This window comes from Cydia strobilella, chromosome Z, assembly GCF_947568885.1.
Source record: "Cydia strobilella chromosome Z, ilCydStro3.1, whole genome shotgun sequence".
NCBI lineage: Eukaryota > Metazoa > Arthropoda > Insecta > Lepidoptera > Tortricidae > Cydia > Cydia strobilella.
Genome location: NC_086068.1, coordinates 49,382,754 through 49,403,924, shown reverse-complemented (window position 1 = coordinate 49,403,924; position 21,171 = coordinate 49,382,754). Strand labels below are relative to the sequence as shown.

Here is a 21,171-nt window from a genome sequence, read left to right as displayed (position 1 = left end):
ACAGAATGATTATTTATTAACTGTTGCAAACATTATAACATATTCTAGTGCCGAGATATACTTCGAAGAAATTGGCGACGTCTTTTAAGTTATACATAAAAACTTCATTCAACAAGGCGCCATCGTCGTCGTATTCTATATATTTTAGAGAGTTATAATCTGAAGATCTTAGGGACGTGTTGTTGTCAGTTTGCAGAATAAGCACCGCTCGACGAAGCGCTGGTAGCACGTAATGAGGCGCGGGCCGCTCAGTGTCGTTGCTGCTCACGGGCCTGTTGATAGACAAACGAATTTAACAACAGTTAAAAATTTAATCGTTGATATTACAATGGGGCTAAATTAATGGAAGTCAAATAGAGAGTGAGTGAGAGAAAGAGAGAGAGAGAGAGAGAGAGAAACTTCAAAAACAACACATTATTACAAAGGCTAGGAAATAGGTAATTTTCGGCGGAGTGTTATTTCCACTCATTTGCAAGAAATAATATAATATTTGCAGGAGTATTACCTACCTATTTAAATCCGTTGTATTTGTCTGCGCCTCAATATAAAGTACAAGTCCCAATAATATCTGTAATAAATTCAAAATTTATTTTGTGGTAGGTATATACAGTCAAGTGTATAAAATATGGGTGCACTTATCATTCCTAAAAAATATGTCCCATAGCTCTTATGTCAGGGAATTAAGAACTATGGGACATATTTTTGAGAAGTTGTATCATGTATGCCCATTTTTTTGGGATCACTTCGGTCTTGTTACAATTAAGTTTACTTGACCGTACTCAGATGACGTTTCCCTTGGCGGAGACGCATTTAACAATCTCTTTACTTAAAATGATAAAATTGATATAGTTATTTTGTTTTACAAGGGGGCAAAGTTGTTGTTTAACCTCTCGTGCTAATATTGATACCCGAGCAAGCGAGATTCCAAAATTGAAATTCGAAAAACGGAATCTTGAGCGTTGCGAGGGTTTCAAGGCACAAGGGTTAAACAAATTTTGCCACCGAGTGAAACACAAAATTTAAAACATAAGAAAACAACTCAAAATTGGCATTCGATTACTTTGCCTCACAAGTGAATAAAATGCAACTTTCTTATCAGTTTTTGAACAATCAAGAGAGACTACCAGGGTGTGGTGAAAAATTAATTATTTTGTCAATATAATCGCGCAATCTGTCATTCGCTGACAGTTATGTCAAACAGATGATAAACGCCATAAGATTACATTAGAAAAGTTTATATTGTCAAAAGCACTACAGGGTGGTCCAAAAATACGTTGACGAAGTATTTTCTAATTATTTTATTATCAAGTACTTACGTAACTAGTACAAAATAAGTTAAGAATTAACACTACAGTCTTTTTGAAAGCATACGAGCTACGTAAAGCACAACTCCTTGAGGATAAAAAAAAAAGATCGCTTGGAGAGATGTCGGTTGATTAAGCAACGTGCCGCTACTGAAAACTGGGAAAATGTAGGTACCTTTTACCGATGAAAAACTTTTTTGTATTGAACAGGCCCATAATCACCAAAATGACAGAATTTACTCTTCTAGTCGCCTTGGAGAAGCAGCAGTGGTGCAAAGATAATTTTCCTGGATTCATAAGTTCCAAAGTGTGGCCACTGGCTCTCACACTATACTCATAATCATACCTATACAATACTCATAGGTATGGCCAACTATACATGTACCTATACATACCTATACCGGCTAACCCATGTTCTTATCCTTACCATACTCTTAGCCATACCATTCTGATACTATACACATATTATAACTATACACATCTTCATACTCACATCGTACATCGTAGACTGTTACTGTACCTACTATTTGTAGGAACTGCAAAAGTAACTGTAATAGCATATATTTATATTGGATTTTAAACTTACTTATGCAGTTCTTAAATCTTTAAAACGTGACTGATATATTTTTAGGTTTTTCATGGCTTGATAAGCTAAAAACTACTTATGTTTAAAATATGAAACTTGTGGGTCTGCTAGAAGTACCTTAGAAATTCTGATGATCGTGAGTGAGTGTGTCAGTGACAAAACCAAGGAACTTTGACTTGCAATAATTCTTAAACTACAAATTCAAATTGAATGTTCTTGGGAATATATCTAAGCCATATTATGCCCTACATCACTGAAAATTTAGGGTTCCAGTTTTAGCCAGTACAAAATTACAGGACGTTGAAAATTGCCTGAATGGCTTCTAGAAAAGGATGGTACGGCCGTGCCTCTTTGTTTTGCTCGACTTGGCGGGGGCACTACCGTGCCCCCAGATCGGTTCGGCGGTTTAAGCATTAAGCGTGAAGAGGTGCCTAACAGACAGACAGACAGAGTTACTTTAGGATTTTGCATTTAAATTAAGTTTACTTACTCAAGTACCTACATAAATTACCTAATACTTACAGTTACACACCTCAGTGGTGCCATGGTGAAAACGTAATTGGTTAGGTTAGGTAAGTATACTCGAAACCCTTTTATGAATCAAATATTGCGCTAATTTGATTGAATGTTAAATTAGCGGAACCGTTTTATCCATGTTACGAGTAGGTAGGAAATAGGAATGGTCGTAAATGTACAGCCGGCGTCAAAAGACTTGAACATTCTGTTTAAACATAGGTAATTTTGTTCCTGACTTAAATTACAATTACAATTTAACTGTAATATAATTAAAACAATAGTTTACATGCATTACTAAAAATGTTTATATTCAATTTATATTGTATACTTGCCATGAATCTTAACACTTTTGCATAAGTATATAATATTTAGAAAAAGTACGTAATTAAATTACTATTAATGTTTATGATGTTTTTTTAGGGTTCCGGACCTCAAAAGGAAAAACGGAACTCTTATGTATCACTTCCCAGGTAGCAAAATGACGTCAAATGACGTCAGCGACATTTTGCTACATTTTGTCATTTGACGTCATTTTGCTACCTGGGTTAATTTGTTGTCCGTCAAGACCTTAAGAACGCGTGGAGGTATCGAGTTGAAATTATAATCATATACCTACTCAGGTCTACACTATACAGTCCGTTGAAGTTGTGAAAACATCAAACTACTAACTCTTCTAAGTTAACGTAAAAAAAACGGCCAAGTGCGAGTCGGACTCGCGCACGAAGGGTTCCGGACCATTACGAAAAAAACCGGCCAAGTGCGAGTCGGACTCGCGTTCCAAGGGTTCCGTACGTTACACAATTTACACAATATATTTTTTATGTGAAACGTGAGTGAAATGTAATTAACTAAAAAAAATCTAAGCTAACTAAGCCCGACTCACGCTTGACTGCACATTTCTAATAGGTTTTCCTGTCATCTATAGGTGTATTCTATTGTGTGTGTCTATTTTGTGTATTTTTTTTAGAACCAGTAGTTTCGGAGATAAAGAGGGGGAATGGTCCGAATGGTCATTGTTTGCCTATTTTCTTGAATAACTTCTAAACTGTTTATCCTAAAATTATAAAAAAAATATATTTGAGATTCTCACAATGATCTCTTTCATTTTTGATATGTAGTACAATAAAGTTTGAAAAACTTTATTTTTTAATTTTCCCATTTACCCCCCAAAAGTGGCCCCCATGTTTAAAATTCAGTTGTTTATGTTACATGTCCGTCTTTGGGTCACAAACTTATATATGTATACCAAATTTCAACTTAATTGGTCTGGACCAATTAAGTTGAAGTAGTTTCGGAGAAAATAGGCTGTGGCAGACAGACAGACAGACGCATGAGTGATCCTATAAGGGTTCCGTTTTTTTCCTTTTGAGGTACGGAACCCTAAAAACGGCAAAAAATGACGTTTGTTGTATGGGAGCCACACTTAAATATTTATTTTATTCTGTTTTTATATTTGTTGTTATAGCGGCAACAGAAATACATCATCTGTGAAAATTTCAACTGTCTAGCTATCACGGTTCATCAGATATACAGCCTGTTGACAGACGGACGGACAGCGGATAGTCTTAGTAATAGGGTCCCCTTTTTACCCTTTGGGTACGGAACCCTAAAAAAGACACGGCCGTTTATGCTGCAAAAAACGTATATTTCGACACTCTCAAGGGAATCAAAATGTGTAGGGTACTTCCTGTTGATTATAAAATTTGGCAAGTAGTATGGGCTTACACTACATAACAAGTATGTACAGGGAAAAAGCTGAAGACTATAAATTTGTAAATAATAAAAACAAAATAAAAAAGAAGTTAAACTTGAACGGAACCCTCGGTGGGCGAGTCCGACTCTCACTTGGGCGGTTTTTTCTTAACAAAGATTACTCACATGCAATAAATGTTGCCACCTTGCCACCATACAAGGCGCTCGTGTTCAGTAATAGAAACTACGCCTCGAGCCGCAGCGTTTAGATTTTCAGATGCATTCCACATCAATATTATCATTTTTAGGGTTCCGTACCCAAAGGGTAAAAACGGGACCCTATTATTAAGACTCTGCTGTCTGTCTGTCCGTCTGTCACCAGGCTGTGTCTCATACAAACACCGGATTGACGAGTGATTAATTAAAAATCGACTAAATTTATCGACATCGTATAAAACAATTTTATCCATCATTATCAAAATGGCTAATGGCTAAGTTTGAATACATTATATTGTGTGCAAACCTCTTTCATTAATACTTATCACAAGTATAAACAACCGATATCTGACATTGACGGTGTCGAGTCACTTGTCACAAGTATTGAAATTATATTAAATAATTAATTTAGTACAACAATATTATTTAGCATTCCGATTAATTACGGCTACCTTTTTGTTTTTTTAAGTCGGTTAAAAATACCTCGCAAGAAAAAAAGATCGTTAATTTTCATGGAACCATTCAGATATAGAAGATAGAGGTACGACTTGCTTTTGCAAGAAATGTAAAATTCATATGTCACGAAATATTTATTTGTGCGACAAGAGAGGAAAGTTGGTTTTTCTTGCGAGTGTTTATTTTGAGTCCCGAGAAAGCGAGGGACTCAAAAACACGAGATGTAAAATAACTTTGCTCTCGTGTTGCACACATAATTTTTCACCTCAGTAGTGAGAATATATTAAAGGTTAAAATGTATTTCGAATTACACAGCATAATACAGAGAAAAAAAAGTATGAAGTGGCAGTTCATGGCCTTCACTAAATTAAAAAACTACTTTGTTTCACTCCCTGGAGTCGCACTAGGCTTGTTCGAGCTGCTGAGGTGAAAAAAAAGTTTTCCGTACAAAGGCATATAAAAAGCAAAAGGCATAACAGCGTCGCTAAAAACCAAGACGTATTTAACCCGGACTTGCTAAACTTTATTTTAGCTTGCAATATACCATTATTTCACATTCTTAAAATTACACAACGGTTGTACGTTATTTTTATCGATATCAAGTAATAAAATTAATTTAATTTGTCCTCGCACTATTAAACGTCAGTTCAGATTTGCCCCCGTCAATCTCAAGTCAAGTCAAGCTCGGTGCTTGCGAGTCATGAACCGTGATAGCTAGACAGTTGAAATTTTCACAGATGATGTATTTCTGTTGCCGCTAATAACAACAAATACTAAAAACAGAATAATATAAATATTTAAGTGGGGCTCCCATACAACAAAAGTGATTTTTTTGCCGTTTCTTGCTTAATGGTACGGAACCCTTCGTGCGCGAGTCCGACTCGCACTTGGCCGGTTTTTAGTTGATATTTTAGATCGTCGCGGTTACTTATACTGTAGGTGTCCGTCTTCCGTCACTTTGTTTCCCGAAATAGCTTACAGTGTTGGAAAGCTCTACTTATATAACTTTATATATATTATATAAATAGTAGGTACTTCAGATAATTTACAGTACATATGGTGCTACTTTACCGCACTAGTGCGATAATTAGCACATTACGTGTAGCTACGTCAAATTAAGCCGAAAATGGGCGATCTGCGGAAATAATTCGTGTAGTTTTGAAAGTTGGTAAAGTTATACCTCGTGGTGTACAGATGAACATACCTACTAAAAGTCCTCGGGGGTGGGGGGTGTGGTGAGGGTGTGGGGTGGGGGGGGGGGTTGAAGGTACCTTTTTTCAGATTTTTGCTCATATCTCGAATATCTGTACGAATAGCATTATAGCATTATAATTACTTCGGACAAAAGATCCTACATAAAATTTTCGACAAATTAGGTCATATTCATTTTTACTCTACGGTTAATACTTTATGAGCTACAGGATGTTTAAATTAACAAAGAGATAAAAAATAGACGATTTAAGAAAACGTCTTTTTTTCGTAGTTGTTCATCATAACTCAAATGTTTAGTTTAGAATAAGCAAGCTTAGTCACCTGCTGATCAATTATAAAAATAAACGGCCAAGATCATGTCGGGCCATGCTCAGTGTAGAGTTCCGTAGTTATCCATCCGTCAAAATATACTTTTTGCAAAAACTCAAAAACGACTTAACCGATCAGATTCGCTATAGTTTTCCATGAAATTCTCTACTAAGCTCTACTTTCACGATTTTTTCCATATTTTTTGGACTCGTGGTTCAAAAGTTAGAGAGTGACTCACAAACATAATTTTTTCTTTCAAAGCGAATATTTCCGCAAAATATCACGTTTATCAAAAAAATGTTCGTATAGACTCATATTCATTTTAAAAGACCTATCCAATGACACCCCACAATATAGGGTTGAAGCGAAAAAAAAAGTTCATCCCCACTTCTCGACCATGGACCATGGTCTAACTTTTGAACCATGGGTCCAAAAATATGAAATAAATCGTGAAAGCAAAGCTTATTAAAGGCTTTTAAGGAAAACTATAGCAAACCTGATAGGTGAAGCCATTTTTGAGTTTTTGCTAGGCGGGTAACTACGGAAGTACGAAACCATACACTGAGCATGGCCCGACATGCTCTTGGCCGGTTTATTTTTATTTTTGATCAGCAGGTGACTCAACTTGCTTATTCTATACTAAAAATTTCAGTTATGATGAACAACTACGAAGAAACGACGTTTTCTTATTTCGTCTATTTTTCATCTCTTTGTTAACTTAAACACCCTGTAGCTCCTAAAGTATTGATCGTAGAGTAAAAATAAATATAACCTAATTTGTAGAACATTTTATGTAGAAACTTTTGTTCGAAGAAATTATAATGCTATTCGTACAGATATTCGAGATACAAGCAAAAATCTGAAAAAATATATCTTCGACCCCCCCTACACCCTCAGCACACCTCCCACCCCCGAGGACTTTTAGTATGTTCATCTGGACACCACAAGGTACAACTATACCAATTTTCAAAACTACACGAATTATTTCCGCAGATTTCTTTAATTTTCTTGGGTTTGGTAGTGTTTATGTCGAAAATTAAAAGGGCCATAGGGTCACCTCTCTCTGCATCTGACTGTACATACATGTACCTACTGTAAACCGTTGTACGATACATGTGCGTCGTGCGAATAGGTAATTTGCAACTCGTGTCGATTTAAAACAATTCCTTCGGTCGTGTTTTAATTTATCGCCACACGTTTCGAATTTCCTATTTTTCGCACTTGTATCGTAATTTAGCTTTAGATGATGTAGATATAGTTAAATACTACTCTGTATCCTGTTGCTGCACTATTCGAAATGGGAACTGTTTACAGATTATATGTAGATAGGACGACATCAAAAATACAGCAGGGCCGACCTGGCATAGAAGCGCAGCGTACAGAACACTTTAGAAAGACATGAAAGAGGCATATGTCCAGCAGTGGACGTAAACATGCTGAGAAGAAGAAGATGTAGATAGGTAGCTTAAAATCAACAAAGTATAGGATGAAACGTAAATAACGTAATTCAGCATTATGTTGCAAAGGTCATATTTGACGAGCAGACACCTCGCGTCGAGCAGGCGGGCGCCGGCTTCACCTTCACACATCACCTCACAAAGGGCTGGGCAAGTTTCCCTGGCATAGACATTATACAATCGAGCGCTGCGACTTTACAGACCTAGAACAATATTGTAATAAAACTAATAACGAAAACATAATCTTCGTTATCGTGAAAATGCAATTTACAGCGTGGGATTTCACCTAAAAATCGGACATCGCTCAAATAATAGCGTTATACAGGGTGATCAATCCAAATGGGTCAGTATGGAGAATTCAGAAACTATGAGAGATAGCGAAATCTGTTCGTAGGAACCATGGCGTCGATTTTAGATTTAATAATAGTGACATTCAAACTTTTTTTTAAACTCTCATACATAACCGGGAATCGAACCTGGTCAATATTGTTTATGTAATCGCGTGTAGTATATGTTTGTATAATTGATCCTGAAATTTGAATAAAAAATTAGAAAAAATGGAATGTCATCATCATCTTCCTCGCGTTGTCCCGGCATTTTGCCTCGGTTCATGGGAGCCTGGGGTCCGCTTGGCAACCAATCCCAAGAATTGACGTGGGCACTAGTTTTTACGAAAGCGACTGCCATCTGACCTTCCAACCCAGAGGGGAAACTAGGCCTTATTGGAATTAGTCCGGTTTCCGCAAGATGTTTTCCTTCACCGAAAAGCGACTAGTAAATATCAAAGATATTTCGTACATAAGTTTCAAAAAACTCATTGGTACAGTACGAAGGCGGGGTTTGACACCGCGACCTCCAGATTGCAAGTCGCACGCCCTTACCGCTAACTGCTAAGCCACCAGCGCTTTAAAAAAAAACTGTAAAAGACTCGAAGAAGATGATGATGGCATTCAATTCAAAAGGAATATTGACCCTTTAAACTTTATTCTTTTTTCTCTTGAGAAAAATTCCATTAATTGTATTTAATGTTGCCTTCGCCAATCCTCAATACCAGCAGCAGCCGTGGTGATGGTGATGGTGATGACGATGTTCCGTAAAACCATAACCATCGATAACCGTACAGACCCTACTAATAATAACCAGTAGCCTTACCACGAGTTTGATACTGACATATTCGCTAACGTCTGCGTAATTTACTTTATATACATCTCGCTCGCACTAATATGCCAGTACGAGCGAGATGCTAAGTACGTAAGTTACGCACACGCTTGCAAAAATATGTCAGTGTCAAACTCGTAGTAAAGATACAGTTGGATGACCGGAACATGGTTAGGTAATTTTACGGCAATTATAAGCCCTGGTATTCGATTTTTTAACCGACTTCAAGATTGCAAAAGTAGGAGGTTATCAATTCGGTTTTTTTTTATGTTTGTTACTCCATAACTCCGTCATTTCTAGACCGATTTTGAAAATTCTTTTTTGATTGTAAGTATATACATACAGATTGGTCCCGTTTTGGTCAAAACGCAGTTCTGATGATGGGATCCATGAGGAATCGAGGGAACTCCTCAAATGTTAAAGGCATACATATAGTGATTTTAGTATTTTCATCAACAAATCAAGCATTTACATTAAAAAAAGTGACATTTGATGAAGTGGAACTGCTGATGATGATCAGAACGGAACTCTTTAATGACGCATAGTTCACGTTTGGCGATTTGTCCTCTTCGTTATGTTTGTTAAGCAAGTTAGGTTTTCAAGAAACATTTTTGTCAAGCTGAGTTCTGATGATGGGATCCATGAGGAATCGAGGGAACTCCTCAAATGTGAAAGGCATATATATATATATAGTGATTTTTGTATTTTTATCAACAAACCCAGCATTTCCATTTTAAAAAGTGACATTCAATGAGGTGGAACTGCTGATGATGATCAGAATGGAACTCTTTAATGACGCATAGTTTACGTTTGGCGATTTGTCCTCTTCTTTATGTTTGTTAAGCAACTTAAGTTTTTAAGACATATTTTTGTCAAGCTCGAGTTCTAATGATGAGACCCACGAGGAACCGAGGGAACTCCTCAAATGTGAAAGGCATACATATTGTGATTTTTGTATTTTCATCAACAAATCCAGCATTTACATTTAAAAAAGTGACATTTGATGAAGTGGAACTGCTGATGATGATCAGAATGGAACTCTTCAATGACACATAGTTCACGTTTGGCGATTTGTTCTCTTCCTTATGGACCCAGACCCAAACTTGGACCCGGACTCGGACATGGACCCCAACTCGGATACGGACCCGGACCGAACTCTGGCCCAAACTTGGACCCGGACAGCCGGACACGGACCCGGACTCGGATTCGGACCCAGACCCGGACCCGGAAATGCTACTAGAAAAGTGGGTTAGGTTAGGTTAGAACTGTGACCCTTACAGAAACGAAATGCTATCAGAAAAGTAGGTTAGGTTAGAACTGCGACCCTTACAAAAACGAAATGCATAAACAGGCAAGAAGAGAGCCGACCCCGGTATGCCACGAGTGCGGAGCACGCGAAGACTCGGCCCAGCACACACTGGCTGAGTGCCCGGTCTGGGGCGTCGAAAGAGAGGAGGTGATTGCCCGTGTTGGGCAAGATCTGTCGTTGCCAGCCATAGTGCAGGCTATGCTGTCTGGTGAAGAGGTGTGGCAGACGATGCTGGATTATTCAGAGCACGTCATGGCTAAAAAGGAGGCGGCCGAGCGCAAGCGCGAAATCCAGGTTGAGGCTGACCCAATGCGCCGCCGTAGAACCAGACGCAGGCGTGCTGCGCACGACAGACGCTTGCCACCTTAACATCGACCTCCGGGTGGCAGACACGGGGGCGTCTGTCACCCATAGGGAAGAGGTCCTCGGGTTGGAAGGCATGTCAAGTGTTCGGACATGCCCTTAATGGTGGTTTCGGGCAAACATCCGCCCGGTGATGGGCCCTAACGGGCAGCTGCTGGTGGGGTTGCGGATGAGTGACGCCGCGTGCCCGTGACTCCACCCCAAAGGCAGAGAGACGAACACCCCAGGTTTTTTAGTGAGTAGAAATCTCACATATCCTCAGTGCCTCCCCCTGGCGCTGGGGAATCTTTCGAAGATTTTTCCTGGGCAAAGAAAAAGGAAAAAAAAAAAAAGAAAAAAAAAAAGGGTTAGAACTGCGACCCTTACAAAAACGAAATGCTACTAGAAAAGTGGGTGGTTTTACCTCCTTTTCTACATTATTAGGCAATATTATAATAATTAGGCAATTATGCAAAATTAGGCAAAAGATGGATTAGGATAATTAGGCAAAATATGCTGTCTTTTTCATTTCATTGTCTGGAATTTAAGAGTGCACCATCAACAATAAGTAAACTTTCAGCGGCATCCCCCATTGAAGTCGGTTTTTTTTTATAAAAATTATGTTTTATAAAAATAAGTGTTGTGGGACAACCTGTCAGAATTACCAGAAAAAAATTAGAACTTTAATTACTTCCAAGTCCATTGAAGATAATTTTAGAATTTTTAATATGTATTTTTAAGTAAATAAAAGAACGTTTCCTTTAAAACTAACTCCGCTTACTGCATTTAAAAAAAATCAGATTAGTTATAGGCCAGGAAATGAATGCTCAAAAAAAGTTATAGAGGGAAATGCTTGATACACAATTTTTCACTTTGTAGCTTTGTTTGGACTAGTTAGGAGGCGAACATATCAAAAGTCCCCGCCCGTAACCCTGGTCACCCTGGTGCCGGAGGGAGAGGGGGGTTTGAAGGTTCCATTTTTCGGTTTTTCGATTATATCTCGGAAACTAAGCGTCTGAGCGACATGTCCACTTATACAAAATAAAAAGTGATTTAATTTGTTACAAGTTTTATTCCGTCAAATTTTTCGATATATCTTGTATAGTTTTTGAGATACTATAGAATCCTTTCGCTTGCTCGTGTTTCAATTCCACACTCGCGGGTAAAATACAACTTTGCACCCTCGTATAACAATAACTATTTTCACCACACCAACACAAGGAAAATACTAACTCTAATATATCCAACAAAATCAAAGCAAATCGATTCAAAATGAATGTTATTAATATTCATCATTCAAAGTCATAATTTAAGTCATTTCTACCAGCAAACTTAAGAAAACAACTCAAAATTTGCATTTGATTACTTTGCCTCACTTGTGAATAAAATGCAACTTTCTTATCAGTTTTTGAACAATCAAGAGAGCCTTTACCCACTGATGTGGTGATAAATTTCTTCCTAATATAACGAGGTCATCTAAATAAATGAAGCATTTTTCATAGTCGAGTCCCGACATTGCCACAGTCGTACCAAGTGAAAACGCGCTAGGCGTTTCATTTGCCACTGCCCAGTGCTAGACGTAAAATCAGTTAGATTTCGGCTTTCCAGAGTTGATTTTACTTGATACTATGATTATCTAAGATCTAAGTGTGTATGGCTAAGATCTAAGTGTGTATTGATTAATAATTTGTAACTTGATAATTGGAAATTTATATACCTATTGACTTTATTGTAATTCATTTAGATCAAATGTTGACAGTGTATAATCAATACCAATAAATCTATCTATCTATATATATATCTAGCTTATTATGTTATTTAAGTTTTTATAATATTGTATAATTATGTTATTATAATAATTAACCTATAGATCAATGTTATCTAGTATCTAGCTCCCGATAATGAGTCAAAAATTTCATTTATTTATTTAGTCTTATGGCATATTACAATTCATGGTCGCTTTACATATTTACAAATTAATAGTTAGGTTCTTCACCCAATGGGCTGCGTCGTCACTTAGCTTAAGTAAGTCCAGAGGATCTCCTGTGTACTTCCTTTTTGGGCACTCGCGGACTATGTGGTAAATGAACTGTACAGGTGCTAAAATTTCATTTAAATTGGGTAAAGGAAATTTATCATTCTGTATTGTGTCGCTAACTTTTCTATAATCGATAACTAATCTCCACGATTTATTCCCTGACTCATCAGATTTTTTAGAATACAATACGGCTTAGTGTATACGGGCTTAGCATTCTGTTTTAAATTAATAGACTGTTCATATCATATATCTTTGTTGTCGTCAGCATGTCCCCCCAGGCAAATGAAAGATGTCAGCATATTTAGTGCATATGTACTCTATCGTCCGGCGTTCCTCAGAATGCAAGTGATCCAATTTCAATTGCGATAACAATATATCAGCTCGATTTTAAGTTGAGTCGCATTTATTAAATGTACAAGCTGTATAATTATTTAATGATTCTAATTTAGGTTTAAAAATTGGAATGCTTACAATGTTTCCATGATGTTTTCCTTTGGCAATACTATCGTACTGCCTAAAAATATGTTTTCCTGAATTTCCTGCGGGAAAATAACACTATCTTCGGTAAAATTTTCGTATTTAATAAAATATAATTATAGATTCGTTACTTGCCGGTATTTTCAAGAAATTAAGTCATTTTTCAAAATCAAAATCGAATTTTCTAAGTCAAAAGTTACAGTTTTGAATTTATAAAAGAAATCATGGCCCAGAACTCCATCCTATTTACAAGGTAAGGAATCGAATATATAAAATTTATGTTTGAGTTGAAACCCATTAGGAGCCTCTAATGTACATTTGTCATCAGATAAATAAGAGGAGAAATATTTGAACAACGCCTCTATAATTTTTCAAGTCGGACCACGGGTCTCGGAGTAATCGCTGAACATCCTACATTAAAAAAATCATCATCACTATCATCAAAACAATCATCGTCATCTGGTCCACTTCATCAAATTGGTCGTTTTCGAGAGAAAATGCTCAAATTGCTTATGAAAACACCCAAATAACCATACATGTGCCTTTAAAAATTTATGAGTTCCCTCAATTCCTCAGGGATTCCATCATCAGATCAGAACCAAATTAATATGGGACTACTTTGGAGTTAACTCCTTTCAAACAAAAAAAGAATTACCCAAATCGGACGACGGGTGTCGGAGTAATCGGTGAACATACATAAAAAAAAATACCAACAACCGAATACAGAACCTCCTCCTTCTATGAAATTAAAGTCGGTTAAAAAACGACTGCCATCCAATCCCCAAGGGGGAACTAGGTTGTCCCATGGTGATGTTTTGCTCATAGCAGCACTGCCCGTCAGTGTAGTAGCTAGGCGTGGGCGAATGGGGCCCTCGCCCACGGCCTCGCAAAGCCAACCTTTTTATTACCTTGGGAATAATGGGAATACACATTGAAAAGGGCCTCGCAGATGTGGTTTTGCCCACGGTTAGATTAGTTCACTTCACGCTATGCCACTGCCGCCCGTCTCCCTGCCAGTGGTAGAGAATGCTTTGTGGCATTTAATCTGCCTTTTGTAGGTAATAAATAATAATGACTAAATATTTGGATGCAATCTTACACAGATCGACCTAGCCTAGCGGCCTAGCCCCAAACCTGACCAAACTAAGCAAAGCTTGTACTATGGGTAGTAGGGGGCAATATACAAAATATACAGATAAATACTTACATAGATAACATTCATAAGTCATAACTCAGGAACATAATAATATATTAGTGATAAACACACTAATAAATGCCCATACCGAGATCTGAACACGTAACCCTATTTACTGCTTCGTAGGCAGCAGGCAGGTTATAGTTATACAGACTAGCCGCCCATTTCTGACGAGATATTTTATAACTAGCTGTGCCCGCGGCTTCGCCTGCGTGGAATTCGGTCTGTGTCAGTAAGCGGCTAATTCACCCCTAATTTATCTCCCTGTCCCCTGGAGACGGAACTTAAAGTAAAGTTGACAGATGGATACGCTAGAGGACTGTAGTCCAGATAAAATATTTTACAATTATGTACCTACCACCAAAGATAGATATAACTCCGTAATAGATGGATACAGTCTAAGGAAAAAACGTGCCTCGAAGATCACGAAAACTTGATTCTCGATCAGATGTCGCTACTACCTTTTGCCTACTCTCGTATAGAGGGCGTTAACGGTTTCGTTTGTTATTATTTAACAATTTTAACGCATATCAGTGAAAGAACATGGGTCAAAATAATAAAAATAATTAATGCAAATAAAAAAAATCATTTATCCATATTTAAATACATTTTATCGTATTTTTATAAATCTTCATTTTTAGTTTTAAAGTGTGTCGATAGATGGCAGTGAATTTACTGTGGTTACAAAATTTACTATGACAGTACCGCTCTATAATATTATATCCTCTTTGCTACCACTAAATAAAATTACACTCCAAAATGTTTTTTTTTGCCCTTGTTCAAATTTTTGACGTGATTTAAACGGCATAGAGTAGTAGGTGTATATCGAACGATACAGTACCATTTTTGTATTTTTACGTCCTTGACTGTACCTATCCAAATCGGGTACACTACATATTTCCGAAAATTTTTATTCCGAATTTTAGAATGTCGAATTTCATCATTCCGATTTTTAAATGCTCGACCCATCAAAATTCCGACTGTCATAATTACGAATGATGAAAATCACGAAGATTTATATTTCCGAAAACCCAAAAAGCCGAATTTTGTAAATTCCGAACTACATAATTCCGACTATAACAATTCCGATGGTGGCAAACACCGAATTTAACATTTACGATTTTCAAAATCACGAATTCGGAATTGCCCTTATTCCGAATTAACGTGATTCCTATTTTAAATATCCCAATTTTTAAATTTACACTTTTATGGCAACAGTTCGTTTTCTTGGGGGTAGCAGTTTTAACCTAACCTAACCCACTTTTCTGGCAACAGTTCGTTTTCTTGGGGGTCGCAATTCTAACCTTTTTTTTTTTTTTTTACCCAGGGGGAATCCGTAATGGATCCCACCGGCCCGGGAGAAGCCTAAGGTGGGTATGTCCGACTCCCACGGACTAAACCCCCTGGGGTGTTCCGCCGCGCGCTTTGTGGGCGGGGTTTCGGGAACGTGACTTTAGGCCTCCGATACCCCGCCGGCGTTGCCCTCGCGGGCTCGTCTTTTGGGACTGCTCCAGCAGCCTACTCCGCTGAAGGCGCCTCGGAACACTTGAGGGCCTTCCAGCTCAGAGCCTCTTCAGGCGAGTGATGGAACTCCCGGCCCATCACCCGCAGGTCCCCGTTAAGGCGGCATCATTCGGGCTGCGTAGGCCCTTCGCCGCCGGCCTGGCCTCCTACGGCGCTGAGGGAGCGAATTTGCATCGTCCTCGCGCACTCTTTCTGCAGCCTCCTTTTGTGTCAGGACGGTGACACTAAAGGTGGCTACTGCCGCCCATACCACCTCACTGCTGACCATGCGGCGTATTAGCGCCGGCAGTGAGAGGTCTCCTCCCACAGCTGCGGACAGGATAGCGCGGGGCTCCGCCCACGCAGGGCATTCTTCGCGCGTGTGTTGGGCCGTATCTACGGCTCCTCCGTTGCAGTGGTGGCACGCCGTCGTCGGCTCTCTTCCTAACCTCTCACATAGGTAAACCCCTCACATAGGTTCGCAATTCTAACCTAACCTAACCCACTTCTGGCAACAGTTCGTTTTCTTGGGGGGTCGCAGTTCTAACCTAACCTAACCCACTTCTAGCAACAGTTTGGGTTCGCAGTTCTGTCTAATTTATTTATGCCGATTTTTTTTTTTTTTTTTTTTTTTATGCCAAAAAAGTTGCCAGAAGTGGGTTAGGTTAGGTCGCAATTCTAACCTAACCTAACCCACTTCTGGCAACAGTTCGTTTTCTTGGGGGTCGCAGTTCTAACCTAACCTAACCCACTTCTAGCAACAGTTCGAGTTCGCAGTTCTGTCTAATTTATTTATGCCGAATTTTTATGCCAAAAATATTTTATGCCGAATTTAACATGACGCGGCACGACAGGTACCCGTAATAATTACTAAAACGTGAGTCTTCATTTGAATATCACGGACTTCATTTTTCCGATCTTGTAAAAAACCGAATTTCTGAATACCGAATTATTTTATTTCCGATCGGACAATGATTTTTCGGAATTTAGGAATTCGGACAAAAAATATTTTCGAAAAAGTGTAAAACCGGAACTTCAAGCTTTCTGTCGAGTGACAATCGTATTTAAAATTTTCGGAAATAGCACATTCGTGATTTTATTCCATCGTGTTTTTAAAAATCGTAATTTTGATATTTCGGACTTATAAATAATCGGGATTATGAAAGTCGTGGTTATAAAAATCGGAAAAACGTATTTCGGAATATTTGGGTGTTCCCATCAAAATCATGTCATCCAAATCGGTCCTCCAGTCAAATCAGTCTAAGCATGACGCCGGCGGCGGGCAGCGTCTGCCCCTTTTTTTTTGTTTTCGGAGTGGGAAATGCAACTGCGTAGCGTCTGCTCCTACGACTTGTTGATGGTCATAGCGAAGCAGACGCTCACGGGGACCTGTAGGCGCTTGAAGCGGAACGGGAAGTTGCTCGGAATGAGGGGGATACGCAGGATGAACACGGCTTCTCCGGCGCCACACTCCGTCAGGATCTGCGCCTATTGCGTACGATGTATTTGGGATCACAATCGAGACTCGCGCTGGCTTGCCGTTTCAGCCGAAAGGGAAGCGACCTGCCTGGCTAGAGCGCCACTGAGTCTCTCACCGTGCTTTTTCTGACTCCTGAGACCGTGCCCCTTGTGGCCGCAATGCATTGCGAGACTTTCGCGAAAGATTCGATTTTTTTCGGAAAGGCATGGTAACGCGTATGAGTCCTAAATCGTTTGACATTTACTGAAAAATGTTTTTTTTTTTTTTTTTTAAAGTACCTACCTTCGTGACCATTATTAAGAGGAAAGGGCACGGCCGCTTCTCCATGCAAACGCAGTCTCCATTTTTTGGATAAAAACTACCCTATGTTCTTTCACGGGACTCAAACTATCTCTATACCAAATTTTATCTAAATCGGTTTAGCAGTTTAAGCGTAAAAAGAAATTAAAAAAAGTTTTTTTTCATATTTTTTGTGTTTTCACTCAGGAATGGTGTCATTTTGATATCATAAATGAATTCGGCATACCCGATTTATACAAAAACGATACCTAACTTGGCCTAGTAGCTAAAATGATATAGTTATCAAGATAAAGTGTTTAACCCCTTTTTCACCACCATGAGGGATGAATTTTTAAATAAAATTTGCACCCCAAGACAAACTTTTATCCCCTTTTCAACCCCCTGAGGGTTTAAATTTCCAAAAACGTAAAAATTAGTTATTTTGTAATCGTCTATCATACCTTTCTAAGAAGTTTCAAAGCATTTGTAATGGATTCAAACTTTCAACCCCCTTTTAACCCTGTTAGGGGACGAATTCTTGAAACCGCTAAAATCACTTTTCCTGTATTATAATAATATGCCCATTATACAAAGTTTCAAGTAACGCACTCAAAAAAAATTGAACTCCATACAAACTTTCAACCTCTATTTCACCTCCTTAGGGGATGAATTTTCAAAAACGCTGAAATTAGTTTTCTTATATTTCAATAATATATCTTCTTACGAAGTTTCAAATTGCTAGCTTAAAATAAATCTTGAACTCCATACAAACTTTCATCCCCTTTTTAACCCTCTTAGGGGTAAAATTTCTCAAATTTTTATAGCCTATAACCTGGCCGTGGATTTTTTCGACAGATTAGTAAAGTTTGCATCAAAATCCGTTCAGCCGTTTTCATTTGTAGCGCGGTCAAATAAACAGACAAACAGATAAACAGACAAAAATTCTAAAAACTGTTGGAATGTGTTCTGTTATCGTTATCGATTCTAAGTATCCCCAGCCAATTTTTTTTCGAATATCTTCCATGTACAGACTTTCGACCCTCTTCCGCTTTATTATATGTATAGAAGATAGTTGAAGTTGGAAATGGTGCTTACACCAGAGGAAAACACTACTTTTCATTTCGATCAATATTTTACTAACTGAATAATATTTTCTGAGGGAAATTTCAATGAACAATTGGCTCATTTTCTGAACGCGATTTATTTTGTGTCCGAGATGAAAATCGGAAGGTAGCATCAGTCATAATACGTAACATTTATTTATTTTTTCATTAAGAAGTCACACTTCCACACCGAGGTCAACATGAATTCATTGATTAATTTATTTTTAGGGTACACTTAAAAATACAAACTCTCAAATTACTACTCCCGTGCCCTGTCCGGAATCTGTTTTTGAGTATAACGAAAATTCCTATTTGACTTGTACCTACTGCACTTTCCTTTTCTTGTTCTGTCATGACTGTTATCAACTTGGGTCTCCGGTCGTCCGCAGGGCTTGTTCTGTTGGTCATAATATCCAGAACGAAAACGCTGGGACCAAAATCGTACCGTATTTTCTTTTACAGTACCTGCCCCATACACATTATTAATCCTGCGAGCCGTTTATGCAGCTGCTGCATAAATGCTTAAGGATTTAAGGTAGTTTCCCTCCAGGGCCCGACTTACCTTCCACACTGTATAATATAATAAGTTACTCTATGGTTCACGGTTTGTGCTAGTGCAGCCCCTCAGATCAGGTTGAGACCGATCTGCGCTGGAGCGAAAACTCTCTAGGAGTATTCCAGCGTAGCAAAACCGTCTTGTGTGATGCGGAAGGGTCCTGAATTTTCCCCAGGCTACCATCCCCCACACAGTCCTACCACAGATTAACAAATAGTTACTGTCCTCTAATGGCCCTAGTGCCATAGAGCCCAAGTCAGGCTCAAAAGAAAAAAAAAAGGTAGTGCAGCACTGGCGGCACAACATTTGATTGCCGTAATACTCCCTAATCTCCCTATAGGTGCAGGACATGTTTACATTACGAAATTAATGTCGTTACCAACAGTTTCACGCGTAATGGAAATGGAACTCTCCGCGTGAGCTCGGATTTATACCTACGACTCGCTTCCCGCCGGCGGTACTAAAGCTAGCCAGTTGGTTGCCACACGCGTTCACGCACGTACGTCACCGCGCGCTATGCCAAAGTAATGTCTTCGTAACGAACAAAAAACACAGCTTGTAGTGTGGATGGATGCAGAAACAACAAAACAAATAAAAAGTATAGTTTTTTCCTCTTTCGACATATGATGAAAAGTAAGTAGACTTTCTCAATATAGGTACTTACACCCACTGTTATCATTTTTACGATAGTTACAAGCTACGTCGGTACTATTAAATTGTTTTAAAGGTGTAGGTAATGTTTTTTACGACACATTTATAGTTAGATATGTACCTAAGACACCCAAGTGTTTGAAAGAAGCGTCGGCAACCCTAGCGTTGTGTCGGCGCGCGCGGTGCGGAGAGCGGCACGTTGAAGGTCACTCCATTGTATTTTTGTGTAGGTATCAAAACGGTAGGTATTTGCGTTTTCTTTGAGATAAGTATCTGTTCGTAAGAACTATTATATAATCATACTGTTTGACAAGTTTCAGAGATAATAAAATATACTGTTAGAAGTATTAAAACAAATTAAATTATTTACAGAAAATACTTTAATTTGTTTTTTATTTTAAGTAGAAACATAATAAACTGAAATAAATGTCATACTCATACTTATACTAAGAAAAAGTGACCAAGCCTGCCTGGTGATCCAGCCTTAGTATATGTATGACATTTATTTCAGTTTATAATTAAATATGACATTGATTCCTCAGTTTACAGAGGACCTACCGGGAAACGCGAATTTCGCTATCTGCCTCTTTAACGCTCGAATATGCAAGAGTGACAGAGATGTTAGATAACGAACTATAACGAAATTTAGATTTTCTTGTTTCCCGACAGATTGTGGTAGTGGCGCCACCTATGCAGAGTTTCGCGTAATATTCCCTATTGGATCGACAATCTACTTTTGCGTAAAGTTGAGTTACAGTTATGCAAACTACGTCACCAAATGTCACTATGAACATTAAAAAGGTTGCATATACCTCGTACGTCAAGACCAAAGAGTATACTAAGTATATTAGGAAAAGAGAGCCCTCTTGATGCATTTTAAAGGAACTCATTTGAAAGCGCCATCTCTGATTTGCATCCGATCTAATTATGTATGTGTGCGTGTCACATGTACACATGCACCAGTATGTGTACTTTCGACCTACAACATATTAGGTCTACTTGGGCGGTTTACAAGTCAATTTTTGTTTGACTTCTTGTAACTGTTTTTTGTTTACAAGATATCAAACAAAATATTGACTTGTCTTGTAAGCCGCCCAAATATACCTAATATTATTATGTAGGACGTACATAGTACACAATTACGACGTACGAAAGTACACAAATATACCTAATATTGTGTAGAAAAGGTTTAAAAAAATGTAATCAAAATAAATAAATAAAACATACACTGTATTAAATATATTAATAACGGGTCACTCACGTATTTTAAGTCGTTATTAATATATTTAATATGTCTGTGTCTCACGGAAGTTATGTTTAAAACATACACTG

The 21,171-nt window shown here is 38.2% G+C and overlaps 1 protein-coding gene and 1 long non-coding RNA gene across 2 annotated transcripts; both read right to left on the bottom strand.

Moving 5' to 3' along the window:
* LOC134754653 (uncharacterized) lies at window positions 1–2,453 on the bottom strand. The gene is made up of 3 exons (XM_063690994.1): window positions 2,413–2,453; window positions 510–568; window positions 1–272 (listed from the first exon to the last, which is right to left on the bottom strand). Exons 1-3 carry the CDS (start codon window positions 2,434–2,436, stop codon window positions 17–19), a joined length of 339 nt encoding a protein of 112 aa, XP_063547064.1. The 5' UTR covers window positions 2,437–2,453; the 3' UTR covers window positions 1–16.
* Window positions 2,454–15,527: 13,074 nt separating this feature from the next.
* On the bottom strand, window positions 15,528–16,530 carry LOC134754654 (uncharacterized). Its single transcript, XR_010128955.1, has 3 exons — window positions 16,464–16,530; window positions 16,268–16,323; window positions 15,528–15,571 (listed from the first exon to the last, which is right to left on the bottom strand). It is a non-coding gene; the product is annotated as an uncharacterized LOC134754654 (long non-coding RNA).
* Window positions 16,531–21,171: the final 4,641 nt, after the last annotated feature.